The sequence below is a fragment of the Juglans microcarpa x Juglans regia genome, chromosome 1D (assembly GCF_004785595.1).
Source record: "Juglans microcarpa x Juglans regia isolate MS1-56 chromosome 1D, Jm3101_v1.0, whole genome shotgun sequence".
Taxonomy (NCBI): Eukaryota; Viridiplantae; Streptophyta; class Magnoliopsida; order Fagales; family Juglandaceae; genus Juglans; species Juglans microcarpa x Juglans regia.
In genome coordinates this window covers 40725999-40745032 of record NC_054594.1, presented here as the reverse complement: position 1 = coordinate 40745032, position 19034 = coordinate 40725999, and the positions used below count along the sequence as shown (strand labels likewise).

The 19034-nt window shown below is 36.0% G+C and overlaps 2 protein-coding genes across 8 annotated transcripts; one reads left to right on the top strand and one right to left on the bottom strand.

Moving 5' to 3' along the window:
- Positions 1 to 27: 27 nt before the first annotated feature.
- Positions 28 to 4381, bottom strand: LOC121259188 (zinc finger CCCH domain-containing protein 62). The gene is given in 10 exon segments (XM_041160694.1): positions 28 to 900; positions 1030 to 1157; positions 1242 to 1321; positions 1324 to 1339; positions 1426 to 1537; positions 1914 to 1965; positions 2651 to 2712; positions 2791 to 2905; positions 3805 to 3923; positions 4085 to 4381. Coding segments are annotated over 10 exon segments (1608 nt in total). The 5' UTR covers positions 4261 to 4381; the 3' UTR covers positions 28 to 152.
- Positions 4382 to 7321: 2940 nt separating this feature from the next.
- On the top strand, positions 7322 to 18752 carry LOC121258886 (3-oxoacyl-[acyl-carrier-protein] synthase II, chloroplastic-like). 7 transcript variants are annotated; one of them, XM_041160427.1, is made up of 14 exons: positions 7322 to 7344; positions 13911 to 14299; positions 14768 to 14979; positions 15059 to 15262; positions 15397 to 15507; positions 15603 to 15698; positions 15836 to 15917; positions 16007 to 16086; positions 16677 to 16745; positions 16859 to 16943; positions 17224 to 17378; positions 17456 to 17536; positions 18107 to 18166; positions 18484 to 18752. In XM_041160427.1, exons 2-14 carry the CDS (start codon positions 13915 to 13917, stop codon positions 18598 to 18600), a joined length of 1737 nt encoding a protein of 578 aa, XP_041016361.1. In that variant the 5' UTR covers positions 7322 to 7344; positions 13911 to 13914; the 3' UTR covers positions 18601 to 18752. The 7 variants fall into 7 exon arrangements, with proteins under 7 accessions (XP_041016361.1, XP_041016363.1, XP_041016364.1 ...); XM_041160430.1 differs by lacking the exon at positions 7322 to 7344 and adding an exon at positions 13373 to 13722 and having other exon boundaries at positions 13847 to 14299; positions 15872 to 15917; XM_041160426.1 differs by lacking the exon at positions 7322 to 7344 and adding an exon at positions 13373 to 13722 and having other exon boundaries at positions 13847 to 14299.
- The last annotated feature ends 282 nt before the right edge of the window (positions 18753 to 19034 follow it).

The window sequence follows — 19034 nt, the reverse complement described above, 5'->3', positions numbered from 1 at the left end:
TAACTCTCATCTACCACCATTTAAAGAAGCACAAAATTCAACAAACTCATTGAAACTCGCGTTCGCACTCAATATCCTTCAAATTCAGAATGAGCACCTTCCTGTCTTACTCTGATCACAACAAGGCCACCTCCGTTTCCTCTCTGTCCACATTATCTTCTTGACTGGTGCACAAATTTGCAATTGTCACCAAAATGGCACCTCCCTTGAGCATAATATCGGCACAGCTGTGGCGGCCGGTAGCCTTGTCTCTGTGGTTGGTTCATTGGTGGGAAGTGGCTGATGCTTGTCAATGGCTGTCTATTATAACCCCTGTCCGATAGCCCGCTTGTCCAGTCATTATTTGGATATTTATTACTAGTAGTTTGATGGTCATTCAGATACGAGTTCAAGTTGGGCCGCTTGAAGTTTGAATGCTGAACCATGCGACTGCCACTATACATTTTTTCTGTATTACTTGAGTACCTACAATCAACAGAGTTCTGAGAAGGCTGCTGGTTATAACTACTTTGTCTTGTATTAGTTTGCTGTTGTGGTTGCGTTACAGTCTGCCTTGCTTCACAGTATAAACCTGCTTGTTGAGCTTGCATCGTTGGCTTTCCCAAATCAGTGAATATGCCCACCTTCTGATATCTCGTTGCTAGTTTCTCAGGATCAATGTAAACACCAAACTGTTGCTGGGAAGCTGCTGGTTTTCCTGAATTAACAGATGAACTCATCTTTTGAGGTTGAGATTCTGATTTGCCTGAATTATTATATGGCCCAGGCTGTGAATGTGAACTAAATGACGGTTTTCTTGAATTGACGAATAAACCTGACTGTGGTGGTTGGAATGCAGATTTTACAGTTACGGTTGAATTGAAGTGAGATTGGTTCCCATTTGACTCCTGTCTTGAGATCCTGAAGTAGGTACAAAAAACTTGAGCACGTAATAATACCAGAATCCCTAAAATGATCCAACAAGGCATATTCAATTTGATAATGATAGAAGACAAATAACTTTTCCAGCTCATAATTAGAAAAGAGTACCTGGTTGCCTTGAGCACTTTCCTCTTTTCCTTCTCTTGGATACGTACTTCTCTATCAGACCTTGCAACAGACCCCCTGGAGTGCTTTTCCATCAAAGCTTTCTGCCTCTCCCATTCATTTTCCCATCTCTGAAGTTTTGCAACAGGATTAGTTTAACATGGAACGAAAAACGGATGACTGGGAAAAATGAAATTTGTTTATGTGAAACAAACCTGTCTCAAAGTTTTCAAACGGTAAAGGTTTCGACCCTTAATTAGCAGGGGATGAAGTGGAGGGAGTGGTTTCTCCCCTTGCTCCAGAGTACTTCTATCTGTTCAGATCAGCCAGAAAAATATTTAGAAACATATATATTCTGCTTGCTCATATATCTCATCAAATGCAGCGAGGTTGATCCACCGTGAAAGTATGCTGTTGCTTGGCAGCACCATAACTTTCTTTCACAATGCGGCCCACAACAATCCTTGTGCCGCAAGGAGGACCACAGGCACTTCGGGATGCTATGTTGAACCTGAGAATTCGATTTCCAAAAGAGAAATAAGAAAGGTAATTAATTTCTGAGGTAGAAAAAATGGCAGTACAAGCATCATCATCAATTGGTCAGGAAAAGAGAGAATATCATCATCAATTTTATCACAACCTTAGACCCCCTTGAGTGAAGATTATGAAAAGCTTGTGCAAAGCATTTTTTTAAGTAAGCAATCAATTGGACAGCAACAAGTAATTGAATATGGTAATTGAGTGTTCCCGGTACAAGGCTGTCTACACAATTAAGTGCCACTTCCATATATTTTCTTCTTGTAAAATAAAGAGGGCAACGGGAATCATGCTCTCAAATATACATAAGAATGCAACAAAACAAATCAAAACAAAAGAAAAATTCTTACATTTCATAAACATTTTGTTCAAACATAACAACATCACCAGTGCATGCATCCCCTGCAAATCCCAATTAGTATTTCAAGTTATACACAAGAGAGAGAATAAATATATTTTACCAATAACCACAAAATTAAACACTCTAGGCTTGATAAAAGAAATGTGAGACATGACCTGGAAGAAATAGATGAGATCATGGTAAAGGTTTGGTCCCATGATTCCATGAGACAAATGATATGTACCCCTTCCAAACCGTACAATAAATATTCGACAGGGTGCAGATTAATAGAAATATCTCATCTTAAATGCCCAAGCTACTACTTAATGCAAAACCGTGATTAGTAACTACATGTGATTCTTTTTAATATGTGCATACATTAACAAGCCAAATGGTATCATATGGTGAAGGTGAAATTTTGCATAGTCTTCAAAGCAGGGTGGTGAGACAAGCACCTTTAAACCCACAAATTGGTGAACTGGAAATTCAATGTGCAATACCAGCTAAAATGTTTAACATGTGACGTATGCAAACTGCTAAAGTTATCAATTCTGCGAGAGGAAAATTCTTGTGTAGATTGGCTAGCCCCAGGATGGTACTAAGAAATAATCAAGTTGGGGTTGCTTGGCCACAGATAGACAGTCATATGTAATCTACTATTTTTCGTTTTCTAAGGGCTTGGTTATCCATAGCACCAAAACCAATAAATAAATAACCATCCACGAACTTTTAAATTAATATGTCCACCTTTACAATCCAATACAAAGCTAGAGACTGGATATTTCTTCTCCCCTCCACCATTTAAAATCCTGGAAAATAAATAATAGTGAATATAAGAAATCACAAAGTTTTTCAAACATTGCCACTATTAAAGAAGATGATATTACTCTAGATGCTCCTTAATGCGCTGAATGAGTGTGCCTTTATTGCCAGTAAGTCTCAATCCATTCTTCCTCAGATAAACTTTACATTGGTCCACTTTTAGTTTCTCTAGCTGACCAGCTGCCTCCAAGTAATGAAAGTAAAACCAAAACGTCATATATCAACAAAAAAAATCTATGCAAAGAATCATCATTGTAGAAAATAAAAATAAAATAAAATATAGAAAAGAGAAGGGAGATGGAGAGAGATAGAATGAGAGAGACCTTTAAGGGCTACATCTTTGCTACATTGAAGTGTCTGAATACATAACATATATCCCTATTTATAGGGGAACGAGACTAGAGAAATAATAGAAATACAATCAATCATTGATACTAATTGATATTGATTGATTTACACAATACACCAAATATGGTAGAGAATAAGTCATATTACCATACATACTAGAATATTATGAATATATTCTAAGTATGGTAGTAATATTGTATAATAATATTCTAACAATCATGTTGTGCTTTTCTGCGCAAGCCTGTCCAAATTAACTTTCTCTTGTTCTTGTTCTTCCCAACATAGCTGTCTCTTTTAATTATTTGCCATATACTGCCCCCATCCCCCCCCCCCCCCCCCCCCCCCCCCCCCCAACCCCCCCCAAAAAAAAAAAAAGAAAATCCTAAACACAGTGAAGTTTATATTTCTGCAACAATCTCTATTGTACCATCTATACTCCATTTTCTCTCTGAATGATCATCCACCTCGACGTAATGACCGAAATTCAAAACTCCACTCATAAACAAGAAAACCCAACCTAGTGATTATCCACCTATGTACTTCTAGGATGGGTTGCTCCAAATGTGAACATTTTGATGGTTCTTTCGCCTCAACATTGGTATATTTAAGTGTTAAAATATAAATTAAATTATTAAAATCTACCCATTCCATTAGCTTAAGCCTTTTCCCTAGTCTTCATCGTTTCCAAGAGCCCAAACAAGTGGCACCAAGAAGCAAATTCTTGGACTAACCTTCGATGATCTTTTGCACTTTCTCAAAGCTTTTCGCATCTTTCTCATCAAGTTCCGGCACAACCACGTCCAGCTCATCCGAGTCTCCCTCAATATCCAAATCCAAATATTCAACAATTCTGCACATACAACAGCAACCACAACGCCCCCCCGCCCCAAAAAAACATAGAAACAGAAGAAGGAGATTTCAAAATTTAAAACTCGGACCATAAATGCTAAATCATAATCTCAAAAGCCATTGAAAAAGAAAATATGATAATACAATGGATGAGATACAAACCGAGCCTTCGATTTCTTCTTCTCGATTGAGAGGTTAGAGAACTTGGCATGGGTTTCTCCAAGAATGCCGTAACTTGGGTCTCTAGACGGATCGTATTCTGGGTCAGATCCTTCACTTTCACAGTAGACTTCCACTTCTTCAGACTGGTAATCGTCGGACTGCTCAGAGAAAGCCATCGTTTGTTTCTCAGCCTATTTTACGCCTGTCTCGATGCTTAAAGCAAGTATTTTCCTCTAGTTGTATTGGTTTGGTTATGCATAAAGTAAACCATGACACCTTTTTTTTCCTCTACCTTTTTCCTTTTTATTTTATTTTTTCCTTTGAAAGGACGAAAAAAAATATATGAAAAACTAAAAACAAAAAAAGCAAAAAAATAAACCCGAAAATGTAACCGTTGGGGATTGTGGTCCGGAAATACATTTCGAAATTTGAAACACACATTTGTAATGGGCTCCATCCACATGCAATGGGCCTCTACACTTTTTTTTATTGAAATAATGGGCCTGTATACTCGATTGAGGGAACTTACTGTTTTTTTGTGCCTAGGAAGCAATTAAGACTGATTTTAGAATGATGATTTTGAAACTAACATTATGGTTCTGATTAATGTTTTGTTTTGATTAAATATAAATTTAAAAAAAAAACTCTATTTTTTTGAATGTTTTTGAAAAAAAAAATGATCTACTCCATATTGAACAAAAAAAAAAAAAAAATGTTATTTATACTTACAATTTTACTTACATTATCATATGTGCTTATCTATGTTTTCTCATCATGTGAGTTCTGTAAGTCAAATTGAAGACCTTAATTTATCTATGCCTTAAGAAGTTAGGAGACATTTGACCATGTCACGAGTTGAAGTTTTATATGGCCATTTCCAATGTCTACTATTTTGACATGTTGTATATGATCATAGATGAAACGGTCTAAATAAACATTGCTGGAAAAATGATTGGACTGAAACTCAATGATATGACGGCGAAGGAAAGACTATTTAATAACACATCAATATTGTATTTGTACTCAAAACTGGCAAGTTATGTTGCTTCTTAGAAGTTGCAACATAGTTATAGGTATATCATATTTTATGGAGATAGAGTATTACTCTGCGTCATTTGGACTCATGAAAGATTATGAATAATTAGTTTGATGTGATCAAATGAGTCAAGGCATAACGAGAAATTTTTAGAGATGTAATTATGATGGTGTTCTTTTAAGGGAGGTTTGGATAGTGAGTTGTGATGAAAGTTGAAAGTTGAATACAATATTGTTAAAAATTATTTTTTAATATTATAATTGTTTTATAATTTAAAAAAGTTGAATTGTTTATTGTATTTTGTGTAGAAATTTGAAAAATTTATAAAGATTAGATGAGATAAAATGAGTTAAAATATTTTTTATATCCAAACCTCTCCTTAGAGAGATTTGGTATGGTTATAGTGCTCCTATTTTTCTTTTACAAGTATGCTTGGTGGTTGCACAATTTATTTATTAGTATGAATAAGATTAAGAACATTACAAGATGCAGGCTAAGATTGTACCCACTATGTACAAGTGGCATATGTAATAAAGTGGGGGTGCCCATATGAAACGCCCCTTTGGCTGCAAGCTTAGTAACACCTGGCTTAAACGCCAGACGTTATGCCTAGAAATTTAGGGCACTTAAATTGCACTTTAATGGCTAGGTTTTGCCCTGACGTGTAAGATGAAATTGAGGGGCTAAATAAATAGTCCCTCGTTCCTTTGTTATGTAGGCTACTAAGAAGGAGAATGTTGAGATCTTTCTCTAGATGAGTCTCTCTTAATAGAGTATTTAAAGCTAAATGTTTGTCTGGTTTTTTACCACGTAACATACTCCACTTTCAAGTACGATGAATTTGGACAAACAATCACGTTGGAAAAGTATGTGGAACGACCACATCCATAATTTGTTGGTTGAGATAATATTGTTTCCGCTATACTCTGATCTAATTTTTTTAACTACCACGAATAAATCATTTTGAAAATTAAGAGACCATCATTTACCCAAAAAGGGGAGAGAATTAAGGGACTATTAAGATAGAATAAAAACAATAAATTAATAACGCACATTAAAAGTCTCATTTGATAAAATGAGATTAAGAGACACTCTTTAATTTGCACGCAAGAATATATTTCTTGGTGTTGTTCAGCGATTAATAGCTTGACTACTTTCGGTTATATATAGTTGGAGTTATTATAGAATGAGCAATGCTAAATAACTTCTCAATCTCCGCATACTATATTTTTATATAATTTTAATATTTTTTAGTTTATTTTTTTAAAACTAATTAAATTCTTCTATTCATTATTTATATATTAAATATTTAATAAAAAAAATAATAAAATTAAAAAAATTTTAGTGTGTAGAAGTTATATGAATAGTACGAGGTCGTATAGATATTTTCTTTAATAAATGCCCTTTGCTTTTGGTGGCTTGCATCCTTTGGTAATGGGCAATGTTAAATGCTAATGCAATTACCGTCCCACGGTGGAATGAGGAGTCGGCGAATAAAAATTAATAAACGGGGATTATTAATTACAGCCACCAAAAAAATGTCTCGAATAAATGTTTCGAAAAGTCTATTTCATTTTTTTTTATTTTTTTATGTATTTTTTTAATCATTATAAATATTTTTAAAATAAAATTAAAAAATTCACAATATTATTATAAAACACTTCTTTAATTACTAAATAAAAAAATAAAAAAATTTCAAGACACTTTCGAAACTCAAATTCGGTGGATTTAACATTTCTGATTCGAATAAAGAGGTTTAATGCATCATCAACTGTCAATGCACCGACTGATATCCACTAACAATTTTTTTTTTAAATACTGTTTGTATACCTAATAATTTTTAGAATTGTGTTACTTTATAATTTTACTTATAAATCTCATTTTATTAATTTTTTAAAAAATTTAAATTTTATAATTTTTAACATATTAATAATTGAAATTTTTTTATAAATTTTTATTAGATACAATTAATACTTTTCTTATTTATAATCTTAAAATAATATTTTTCTTAATTTTAATCATTTTCATCCTTAGTCATATGTGATAATGCCTTGAATTTTGAAAAAAAAAAATAGTGGGTATCGATTAATGACGAAATAATATTATTGGAGAAATGTGTCAATTTCATTTGTGCCGATCTCATTAATCAAGTACTCTGCCATCCCATAGAAATCGTCGCCTTCTGTAATTAGTTTGTTGCGCTCTCTCTCTCTCTCTCTCTCTCTCTCTGCATTTGCTCCGCCGAAATTTCTTAGGTTTTTTTCTCTTCGTAGTTTTTCATTTGTAATGTTAATATATACCTAAATTAGTAATTTTTAATTAAAAAATATTAGTATGATTTTTAAATATGTCCTACTCATATATTTTGATTTAGGAAATTGAATATTAATGAATTTGTATTTTTTTCTTGAGAATGCTTAAAAGAAAAAAAAATATATGTACACTCGTGTGCATATTTGGGCTAGCATAGTAGCATTGTCATTTTTACTTACTTAGTATATGCTTGAGATTGTGGTGAGAAATATAATTTATAATTTTAGAGCATATAACTTATAATTTAAATAATAAGCTCTATATTTCAAAAGTTGTTTACTATTTAATAAATATATATCTAAAGCATTAAGTTAGTTACATTAATTTTTTTAAAATATACAGTTACCTGTAGAAGCTTTTCGATATAAGCTTCAATTTGGTGCTTTTTAAAAAAGTAGATTTTCAATATTTTGGTGATTAAAACACATTTTATAAATTTACCAAATATATCATTTTTCTTTAAAATAGCTTTTAAACAGTTATAAGCATTTTTTAAGCTTTCAAACTCAATCCCAAACAGGTTCTTAATCTCCAAAATTATAATTATCTAAACAAATCCACCTTTCGGTAAAAAATTGCAGGATTATAGTGGCACCTTCATTTTTTTATGATATAGGGTTTGTTTAAGATTGTGGTATGAATCTTAAAAATTATTTAAATAGACTTAAAAACTCTTTAATGAAAAAATTAGTTTGTTTGAGTATTACATATTAAAACAGTTTTAATTTAAAAAAAAACTAAAAAATACGTTTGAGAAAAAATATCATTTCCTCAAACGTCCTTGTTAACGTTCAAAAAGGGCACAGCCCGAAAGGGAGAAAGATCCATTACTGGGCACGTTGAGGTGGACTGGGCCTTGATCGGTGAGATGTGGAGCCCTCAGGTGTGATCCGGTTAGGGGTGCAACCCGCCCCCTACGTGGCGGGGTCACCCCTTCCTCGTCCCCCGCCCTCGCATGGGCGGGGGTAGTGAATTTTTCTCCGCAATCCGCCTTCTCTCATGCAGGAGCGGGGTACCCTGTCCGCTGCACGGGTGCGAGGGTGGACCTCCATCCGTCCGCCCCTGCCCCTCCCCTCCCCTCCCCAACTACTCTGCCATCTGTGGAGCTCATGGACGTGTACTTGGTTTCGTATGGAAGAAACAACTCCACTAGCAAAATCAAAGTTTCAAGAATACGAAACTGATCATAGTAAAAGGCTAGCCTTTCCAATTGAAAGAGAGACTACAAACGAACCTGGTTGTTGGTTGCTGTTTGTATCAAGGAAAAGTGATGAAATGGTGCACAACAGCTTAACACGAAACGGTGCGCAGCACCTTGACATAAACGATAGCTTTGACCCAGGTATAGATTGCTCGACGACGTCGTATCCTCTGGACCCCTTGTTCTTCAAACTTCATCACTTCGCAACACACACACTTCAGCAAATCCTTCAGAGTTTAGAAGCCTCTTATCAGTTCTCAAGTCCTTGTCTTTCTTCTTCATCTATTATGTCAAAACCCTAACAAATCATAAGGATATCATAAAATTGTGGGAGAGAGATCGACAGAGAAGAGGGACGAAGGTTACGATGTCTTGGAGTTGGAGTAGGCGCAATTAGTCTGGGAGAGAGATCGACAGAGAAGACTCATAAGAGGCCGAAGATTTGAGAACAGAAAAGTGAAGGGGGTTTTCCCCTTCTATATGCAGGGAGCGGGGCGGGGTAATCCCGGTGCGGGGGCCACCCTCATCTCGCCCTCACCCCTGCCCTCGCTTGGGGGCTAGATGCGGGCGGGGCCACCCACCCCCGACATCTGGAGGACGGGAGATCCGTCCGCCAGATGCGGGTGAGGCCCCAATGCCCACCACTAGATCCGGTGCCGCTGTATAGTGTCTGTGCGTACATCCTTGGCGATGAAAAGTATTTAATGCATAGAAAATAATGAGAGATCATAGACACATAAATTTATGTGGTTCGACACTAAGTCTACGTCCATGAAGGTTTGGGGAGGAGAAATTCCACTATAATATGTTTGTTTACAGTCTCTCGTAACCTCTTTTTTTTCACTGTATAATGGGAGCTGGAGATCTACTTGCTGCAGAAAATGTTCTCTCTAGAGCTCTCTATCTAGAGGTTGAAGAAGCAACCGAAAAAGTTTGGTAAAAAATCCCTCCAAGCATTCAAAAGAAAGGGTTCCTCAAACCGTAGGCACCCTATACCTTTTATCTCTTGCCCCCCTTTGTTTTATATCACTTCCTTTTACTTCACGTCAAATTACTCATTTTCTCTCCCATTGCCTTTCGTTGTCCCTTCTTTGTCAGCCTTTCCCTCTCTCTTCCTTTATCTTCTAGTGATGACCCCTTGATGAGCTGTGCCTTGAGAACCATTTTGGGTCTAGTATATTTTACCCCCTCCCTATCCTTTTCTGGATAATGTAAAACGTAATTCAAATTTTGAAAAAACTATCAATTGACGAAAATACCCATACAACTTTAAGATAATTACAACTTTCAAAATTTCAAATATATGATCATAATTTTTAAAAATTCAAATAATCGTCATTTCTACCTCATAAATCACTTTTTTAATTTGTTTCTAAACAAACGTAGCATGTTTGAAAGTACTTTAAATATATGATTATCAAACAGTAAATAAATATTTAATAGTAGAACTTATTATTTAAATTATAAGGTATAAACTCTAAGCTCTAAAACTATAAGTTATATTTTCCACCACAATTTCAAACATGCACATAATGTTATGAAATCTGAGTTGGGCTTATATAATATATATATATATATATATATATATATATATATATATATTAGACATGTCATATTATAAAAAGAATTATTCTATTTGTAAATATAATTTTTCTTATAAAAATGAGCGGATGATTTATTAGTTTATTCACACCTATTAATCTTGTCCATTCATTTAGACTGTGTTTGAATGTCAAATTCATCTCAAACTAATCATTAATGAGATTCATTACTTTTTTAACTTATAAAAAGTTAAACATATCTCAACATATTTCATACGTTCAAACACATATATAAACTTATTTCATATATTAAACACATTTTAATAGAACCATAAAATACTATTCACATATCAACTCGGATCATCAGAGATCAACTTAGTATCCAAACACAGTCATATGTCACATACCAGTTGTCTTTTTTCATTAGATGTAAACCAGACTCACAAAGTTTGTACTTGATGGTTTACCTTTATCTAACTTCAATACTAGGTAGCACCAAGACTTATTTATATTTTTAATGATCAAGAGTTAACAAAATTAATCATATATGTTGTCAAGTTTCTTTTTTTTTTTTTTTTTGTTTTAAGGAAAACTGTCATCATTCATTCATTAAAAAAACTTACACCATGACCAGATATATCCTGGAATGTCTTCATATCAAACATGACATCATAAACCAAAATAATGCATTTGGAGCTCTACCAGTACACTATTTTCTTTTGTGACTAGTCTAGTCTTCACTATTGCTAATACTCTTTATAGACAAGAGTCTAAGAGACAACACTCTTTGCCTAAATAGAGACTCAACCTCACCCTTCATAGAAAAAGATGACTCAACCTTTAAAGACAAAAATCTAAGAGACGAACTCTTTTTCTTTTTCTTTTTTTAATTAATAATAAGGAAACCAAAAAAGAAAGCAGTAAGATATATGCGAAAAATGACAGATTATAATTTGGACCAACTCCGATAAATTTTAGAATTTGTGACGACCTGTGAAGACAACACACTTGTCTTTTTTCAATCACAAATGTTAAATTTGAAAGGTTTGGTGGTGGCGAGTGTGTCGAGAAGAGCTGCTAAAAGAGGCGGCGTGTAAGGACCATACGCAAATGTGGGCAGCGCATGAGAACCATGCGCATTGATTTTTGCAAAACCACCACTTTCTTTCAAACGATTTTTGACATATGAATCTGTTTTTGCCGCGCGTGTCTCTCGGGAGTTGTCGGAAAGCTGTAAATCTATATTTTTTCGGCCTTGAAGAAAATAAAATAAAACCAAGCAAAAAAAATCTTAATAGACAATGTGGGTGAATGAAGCAAAGAGGGAAGGAGATGGAGGAGGAGGAGAAAGCCGAGGTCTCCTCCCTCTCCAGAGAAAATTAGAGCTAGAGCTCTTGACTGGTCTGGTTTCAAGTTTATCGAGTTAAACTTACCAAATGAACATAATATATGTAATTAATTACTAATTTCTTAAATTAAAAGTATTAAATACAAAATAACATGTTTAATTTATATTTAAATTAATAGTATTTTTAGTTTTCTAGTGCGTTTTTTGTTTTTTTTTTAGCATATGATCTTTTAGTTTCGTAGCTAATAGGCTCATAAACCGTGCTAAATTTTTAAGGAAGTTTAAAGAGTGTTTCCATAATGATCTACTTCGAGGGCCAAGGTTATTTTGACACATTATATAAATAGCTATTGCTTTATATTTTTATCTAAGTATTGTTTGTGATATTTCTCGGCAGAATTAACATAGAAACAAACGACAATAATAATAAAAAATAAAAAATTTGAAGTTTAAGTTGTCAAACTAAGATTTTAAAATCAAAATATTAATATTGGTACTTTTTAAATTTAGTAATATGAAAAGTTTTTTATTTTATAAATTTAATAGTTCAATGGATGGCATAAATAGGAAAAAATCTATCAAGCTTTTGTCTGAATTTGAGGACCTAAATGAAGAAGAGATAGAATATAAAAATAGATCTACAATATTTATTGATGTACATTCAGAATTCAAATATTTAATAAATATTATAAAATTCACTTCACATATCAATCTTATTCCATTTGAGACTCTCGGATAATTTGAAAGTATTTTTTTAATTTATACATTTATCTCACGGCCAGTTATCCCTATATACTAATGATAGTTTCAAGTGAGAGAGACAGACTCATCAAATAAATCTTATAATATTTATTAAATATTTAATATTATTTTAAAAAATTACTAAAATAATTCGTAAATACTGTAAACTCCACTTTCCATATCTATATTTTTCGAATCATCGTAAGTTGGGAAAATCATTGGTCCGTATCACATTAAAAATAGAAGACGAGTCGGGCTACTCTGTCGCCCAGGGTAGCCCGCTCCATTTGATCGACTGTATTTTTTAAGGTTTTTTTTTAATTTTTAAATATATTTAAATATTTTAAAAAAATAAAAAAATTTTAATACACTTAAAATTATTTTCTTAATTATTAAATAAAAAAATCTGTCAAGTGGTGAAATGGAACAGTAGATTAGGGAGGCAGAGTAGTTTTATTCATTTTAGACTCTAGTGGGAAGTACTACTTATAGATATCCCGTCACAGCTCCACTTTGTACTAGGGTTGGGCTCCGACTCCGACGGAGTTGGAGTGCTCGTTTCCGACCTCCGACTCCGACAAGAGTCGGAGCCAAATTGGAGCTCCGACTCCGACTCCGACCTCCTATAGGAGTTCCGACATAAGATCGGATCTCGACGTGCGCTCGACGTGGCGCTTTAGCGGAACTCTTTCAGAGAGGTTTGCTCGACTTCCGCTCGACATGTCGCTCTAGTGAACCTCTCTGGAAGAGATTTGCTCGACATCCGCTCGACATGTCGCTCGAGCAGAACTCTTCCAGAGAGGTTCGCTTGACTTCCGTTCGACATGTCGCTCGAGCGCTCGACTTCCGCTCGACATGTCGCTCGAGCTAATGTTCAATACAACGTGTGCTCGACTTGCGCTCGACACCTCGCTCGAACGCAAGTGTACAGTAAAAAAAATTTCGGAGTTGGAATCGGAACTTCTTGGAGCTCCGACTCCGAATACATATTCGGAGCTACTCCGAATTCCGACTCCGAATTTTGATGACTCCGACGAAGTCGGAGTCGGAATCGGAGCGAAAATCGGATGGAGTCAAAATTTTCGAAATTTTGCACACCCGTACTTTGTACTCGTAAGCACTTGGTAGTTGGTATGCCTTCACGCCTTCCATTCTCTGCCTCACACGGCACTTGGCGTCTCCTTTGCAAGGATGACTGATTCCCGAAACTAGAGCGTTTCAAATGGCTTCACTCCTATGCCATTTTCATTTCCGTCCTGGCTTTCTCTCCAATATAAAGCCACTATATTCTTCTTCTCCCTCTAGAGCCCACGAAACCCACTGCTCCTAATCAATGGAAATGATACTTCTCCCCTGTTTCCAGTCCATTTACTGCTGAATTTCTCAAAGTTTTCGAATTTCTCAAAGTTTTTTTCTGCTTGGCTTGTCTTGGTTCATGGTTGGACTTTACGCAATTGGGTATTACATAGTTTCTTCAACATTTAGCCTCTTTGCCGCCTTGTTCCTCTGCTTCCATTCCTTCTATTGCTGACTCTTTATCTGGGTCTGTTCTGCTTTGTCTGGTCTATTCGTGAACTCTCAGGAATATCGGTGTCTTCATCTGGGTCTTATTCTCTCTCTCTCTGTTTGTGTCAATTCTTGATGTTTCTAATGGCGTCTTCTGCTTTAGCCTCTCCTCTCTGTACGTGGCTTGTGGCTGCCTGCGCTTCCGTTGCTTTTGAGAAAGACCAGCTTACGAGTTCTTCTATGTTTCACTCTCCAAAGAGACTGAGCCAATGGGCTAGGAGAAAGAAGCTCATGTCAAAATACATTACTCGTGGTGGTGCTGGTTTTGCGAGTAACTTGCTTTCATGTAATTCTGGAGTTCGAAATCTGATGAGTTCTGTCCTCGCTTTCGAGCTGTGCAACGAGTATAATAGTTCTAAAGGGCATTATTCGTCTATAACCTTCTGTGGCGACACCGGGTTTTCACTTTTCGGGTCTAAGAAGGCCAGGAATCGAAGGCAAAGGTGCATAAATCGTGGTGCAAACTCAGGTAATTTTCCGTGTTCTTTTGGTTTATTCTAAACGTCATATAATGGTTTGATTTTGGTGGTTTCTGTTTTCTGTGTATGCTATGTTGTCATAACTTCAAAGATGCTTGTAGGTTAAGGTTTTGGTTAATGGGCGTATACCGTATATGTATGTGTTTGGGCGTGTTTGGATTCTAGTTCATGTCAAGAGTTCGTCGTCACTTTTCTTTTTCTACTTTCGGTATTATGTACGGCATTATTTAGGGAGTTTAACTCAGTTAATTGCTGCTTGTCTCGGTTCGTAAAATTGAAGCTTGATATGAATAGACATGAAATGCAATTTCGGTTATTTTACATAATCCAATGATTTTAGTGCTCATGATAGTATTTCAGGACGTTCTGGAAAGTTGATAGTATGTTATATGCTGTTGAATCTAGCTTCTGGCATAAATGCCTACCAAACTTCAAGCTTAGGGACTCTTTTGCTACAGTTTCAGGCAATACTCTGGCAGTGGCCGTGAGACCTGCAAATGGGGTCATCACAGAGAAGAAACAGCTTGTAAAGCAGCGGCGGGTTGTCGTGACAGGGATGGGTGTGGTAACCCCTATTGGTGACAATCCAGATGTCTTCTACGATAATCTTCTTGAAGGTGTCAGTGGCATAAGTGAGATACAGAGTTTTGACTGCTCTCCGTTTCCAACGGTACATATATCTTTTTTGCTAATTTCCAGACTAGAAACGGGTTGCCTGTAGGTGTTGATTATAGTAATCTTCCTAACAGAAAATTGCTGGTGAAATCAAGTATTTCTCGCCAGATGGATGGGTCTCACCAAAACTTTCAAAGAGGGCAGACAAATTCACTCTTTACTGTCTCGCTGCTGGGAAGAAAGCATTAGCAGATGCTGGCTTTACCGAGGAAGTTCTTGGAAAGTTAGACAAAAATAGATGTGGAATTATTATTGGCTCTGCGCTGGGAGGCATGAGGGTAAGTGAAAGTAGAGAGCATGAGATTCATTCCATATTGCAGCACCATTTGCTTCAGGACTTCAATTCATTAAAACACATGTTTCCATTCTCATTTTTTCTACACCATCTATATTAATGAGACATTTGAATCAGATTTTTCATGATGCAATAGAAGCACTGGAGGTTTCCTACAGGAAAATGAATCCTTTTTGTATACCTTTTGCGACAACCAATATTGGTTCTGCCATTCTGGCAATGGATTTGGTAAGTTCAATGACAGTGTTGCTAGAAATTTAGAACGGGTCAAGAGCTGATAGTTGCTGCAACCTTCTAGATGTTCATAAGTTGGTGAATTTCAGGGATGGATGGGTCCAAACTATTCAATCTCTACAGCTTGTGCAACAAGCAACTTTTGTATACTGAATGCCTCCCACCATATTATGAGCGGTGAAAGTGTAAGTGCACAACTTAGTCCTATGCAAACATTAGGTAGAATTTGCATTAGTATTTTACATTGATTTGAAAGCTCGTGTGGTCGATTGTCTTTCTTCATTATACTGACTGAGTTTTCATATCCTAAAATGGTAACTAGGCCAAATACTGCTATCTAATTTGTGGGCATTTCCAGGACATGATACTTTGTGGCGGATCTGATGCAGCAGTTCTTCCAATAGGCAACATACATGCCTTTCTAATCCTGAATTTGATTTAGACGTTATGCTCGCTGTATTTTATTCATCCTCTTTGTGAATTGCTACTGCAGGCTTGGGAGGTTTTTCGGCATGCGGGGCTCTTTCACAAAGAAATAGTGAACCAACCAAAGCCTCCCGCCCTTGGGATACTGTATTGCTTCTAAATTTCCATCGTCTTCTTTGATCATACTTTGAATTTTGATATTACTAAATCAGATTCATAAGCTCTGGTTCACACTTAAATGACAGCTCATATATGATAGTATGTGAGTTAAGGCTAAACTCATAAGCTTATTTTCTCAGGTTGTAAGAAGTTGATAGGATTCCTTTCCCCCTGTTGTGGGGAAGGGGAACATGCAGCTTAGAAAAGGAAAGATATGACCAGGGTTTCTCTCGCTTTTGTGGCATTGGCTTGAGGATATGTCAAAAAACTGGAAATACTTGACTTTAATATAGCCCATAAAAATTGATACAGTTTCATAATGTTTGTCGAAATTTGTGTTCTCCAAAGTACAACTCAAATGTTTTCTTTGCCTTATTTTTAGAGCGAAGGGAAGACCAAAAGAGCGAGCGACTAGTAAACAAAATATAACAGTAGTTTCTGAAATGATTATTGAACCATAGTCTGTCACATCACTATCAACCACAATTTAGAATTTTAGATTTCACGTTTGTAATTAGGCACTTCATCTTCTTCTACCTATAACTCATTACTAGAGATACAATTTTGTCTATGAGCAGAAGCGGGACGGGTTTGTTATTGGAGATGGAGCTGGGGTTTTGCTCTTAGAAGACCTAGAACATGCTGAGGTATTTTGTTGTAAATGAACTTTTTTGCATTTTCCCAAATGGCCTCAATGTCCCATATGTTGAGTTCTAGTATCTTAAATTCTTTTGTGTTACATTTGTTATAAATATGACAGAGAAGAGGTGCAAAAATCTATGCAGAATTTCTTGGTGGAAGTGTCAGTTGTGATGCCCATCACATGACTGAGCCCCATCCTGATGGTAGGTACTCAAGTCTTTTGGATAACCCTGATAATGCTGGTTGACTTGTGTATTAGAATCAGAGTTCATATTTTCCCCGATCCCTTTCTATCTTTTCTCTACTCTATTTTGTTTCTATCAAGTAAGCTACCTATACAAATTCAAATCGGCTATTTTTCCATGGGGCTGGCTAGTTTCCCAGGTTTTGCTGGGAATATTATTTTGGCTCCTTATATTACAAAGTGCGTTTGATCCAGATGAAGGTCTAAACTTATGGGCACTATTTTATGCCCGAAATCAGGGACTGGCATTGTTGTGTGCATAGAGAAGGCCTTGGCTAATTCTGGAGTAGCTAAAGAAGATGTAAATTACATAAATGCATATGCTAGTTCGACACCAATGGGTGATCTGAATGAATACCGAGCCCTAATCCATTGTTTTGGAAAAAATCCAGAGGTATGAGGAAAACAAATTTACTTAATTTGTAAATTATCAGACTTACATTATTCTAGTTGGATTACTAATTTTTGCAGCTAAAAGTAAACTCTACAAAATCCATGACTGGTCACCTGTTAGGGGCCTCAGGTGCTGTAGAAGCTGTTGCAACAGTCAAGGTAGTTAATTTTTGCTTTCTTCATTGCATATTGGGGAAAAGCACTCAAACCTGGGATTTGAAAGCTAGAAGCTCTGAAATACTAAATAGCATTCAATCCTTTGATGTCCCTAGACTTATGGACATTAACTAAAACAGAGAGAGTAAGTGGACTCTGTTTTAATAGATGGTCATAGTTTATTCGTATGCCTCTATATTACAACTAATTTTTGGCTGACTGCCGGAGTTTCTGCACTGCATTATTGTGACTGAGGTTATCTGCTCTAGCTATCCCCTTTCTTGTTTTGTTATATCATGAACAGCTGGGGCTCCTGCATTTTAAAATTTTAAGCTGAGTAAGTGGTTTTTAAAGGGATTGATTTAAGGATTGCGTGGGATTATGATAACTAAAAATGACTTTCAGACAAATTTAATGACAGAAACATAGAGGAGAGGGAAAAAAATAGATTATTTTCCTCCGGTTTCGTACTTTAGTAGATGATTGGAATTGATCCATTCATACGGAATTCAATGGGTTTCCTTTCTTTACATCATTCTTGTCTGTAAACTGGGTTTTCCATATAAAATGCAGGCAATACAGGCAGGATGGGTGCATCCAAACTTGAATCTCGAAAGTCCTGATGAAGGCATGGTACGCTTCTGTTATTGTTGTTGTTCTTCTCCTTCTTCTTTTTTTGAAATCTAAGATCACCAAAATAACATTTATCATTTTGATAATAAATTTATATCCATCTTATCAGTCTCCCAGGACCATTTAAGTTTGGGTCCCTCTACATGGACTGACGGTTTTGACCGATCGGTGCATTTCTTCTGTCAAAACCTTCGACCCCCTAGCATTTTCCTTTTAAGTTTCATGGTGTCCGAAAGATCATCAAGGCTTGTTCTTTTTGAATATTGAAGAATCTTTGACTTGGTTTTAAACTTTTAAGCTATCCGAATCTGATCCAGGACATGAATATGCTTGTCGGCCCGAAGAAAGAACCTTTGGACATAAAGGTGGCACTGTCTAATTCATTTGGCTTTGGAGGACACAATTCATCCATCTTGTTTGCACCTTATAAGTGAACTTCATGTGTGAACTCAACCTGAAACTAATGAGGATTGAGCTGATTTAGAGTAGTTGTTTCGGTTAATATTGATTTGTTTGACGTACGGTATAAAATGGCATGTGGAATTCTACGTGATAATTGATATTGTCTTTTACTTTGCATCGATTAGCGACAGATGCTTCCAATAGTTGAATTATAAAGCAAACCAACCGCATTATGAGTGACCGATGCTTAGCCCCGGGGGGCCTCATTCAAAAACAGGGCCCCCAATCCTTGTGGGACACCGTGCATTTTGATGGCTACTGAGTTAAAGATGGCCCGGTAATTGAACTTAGCGAAAGCTCATTATAATCACTTGTCCCACGATGACCCTGGCCTTCGGCATCAGAGTCACACTGTTCTTTCCCCCCACTTTATGCTCTTTCATGTAGCGCTGTAATGAGTCTCGGC

What these genes read in the sequence shown, in the direction of transcription:
- LOC121258886 (XM_041160426.1), top strand. Translation starts at nt 13,906, where the DNA reads ATGTTTCTAATGGCGTCTTCTGCTTTAGCCTCTCCTCTCTGTACGTGG. An exon ending in CCATTCTGGCAATGGATTTG is followed by an intron (nt 15,508 to 15,602) that starts GTAAGTTCAATG and finishes GGTGAATTTCAG; the next exon opens with GGATGGATGGGTCCAAACTA. An exon ending in TGCAGCAGTTCTTCCAATAG is followed by an intron (nt 15,918 to 16,006) that starts GCAACATACATG and finishes TTGCTACTGCAG; the next exon opens with GCTTGGGAGGTTTTTCGGCA.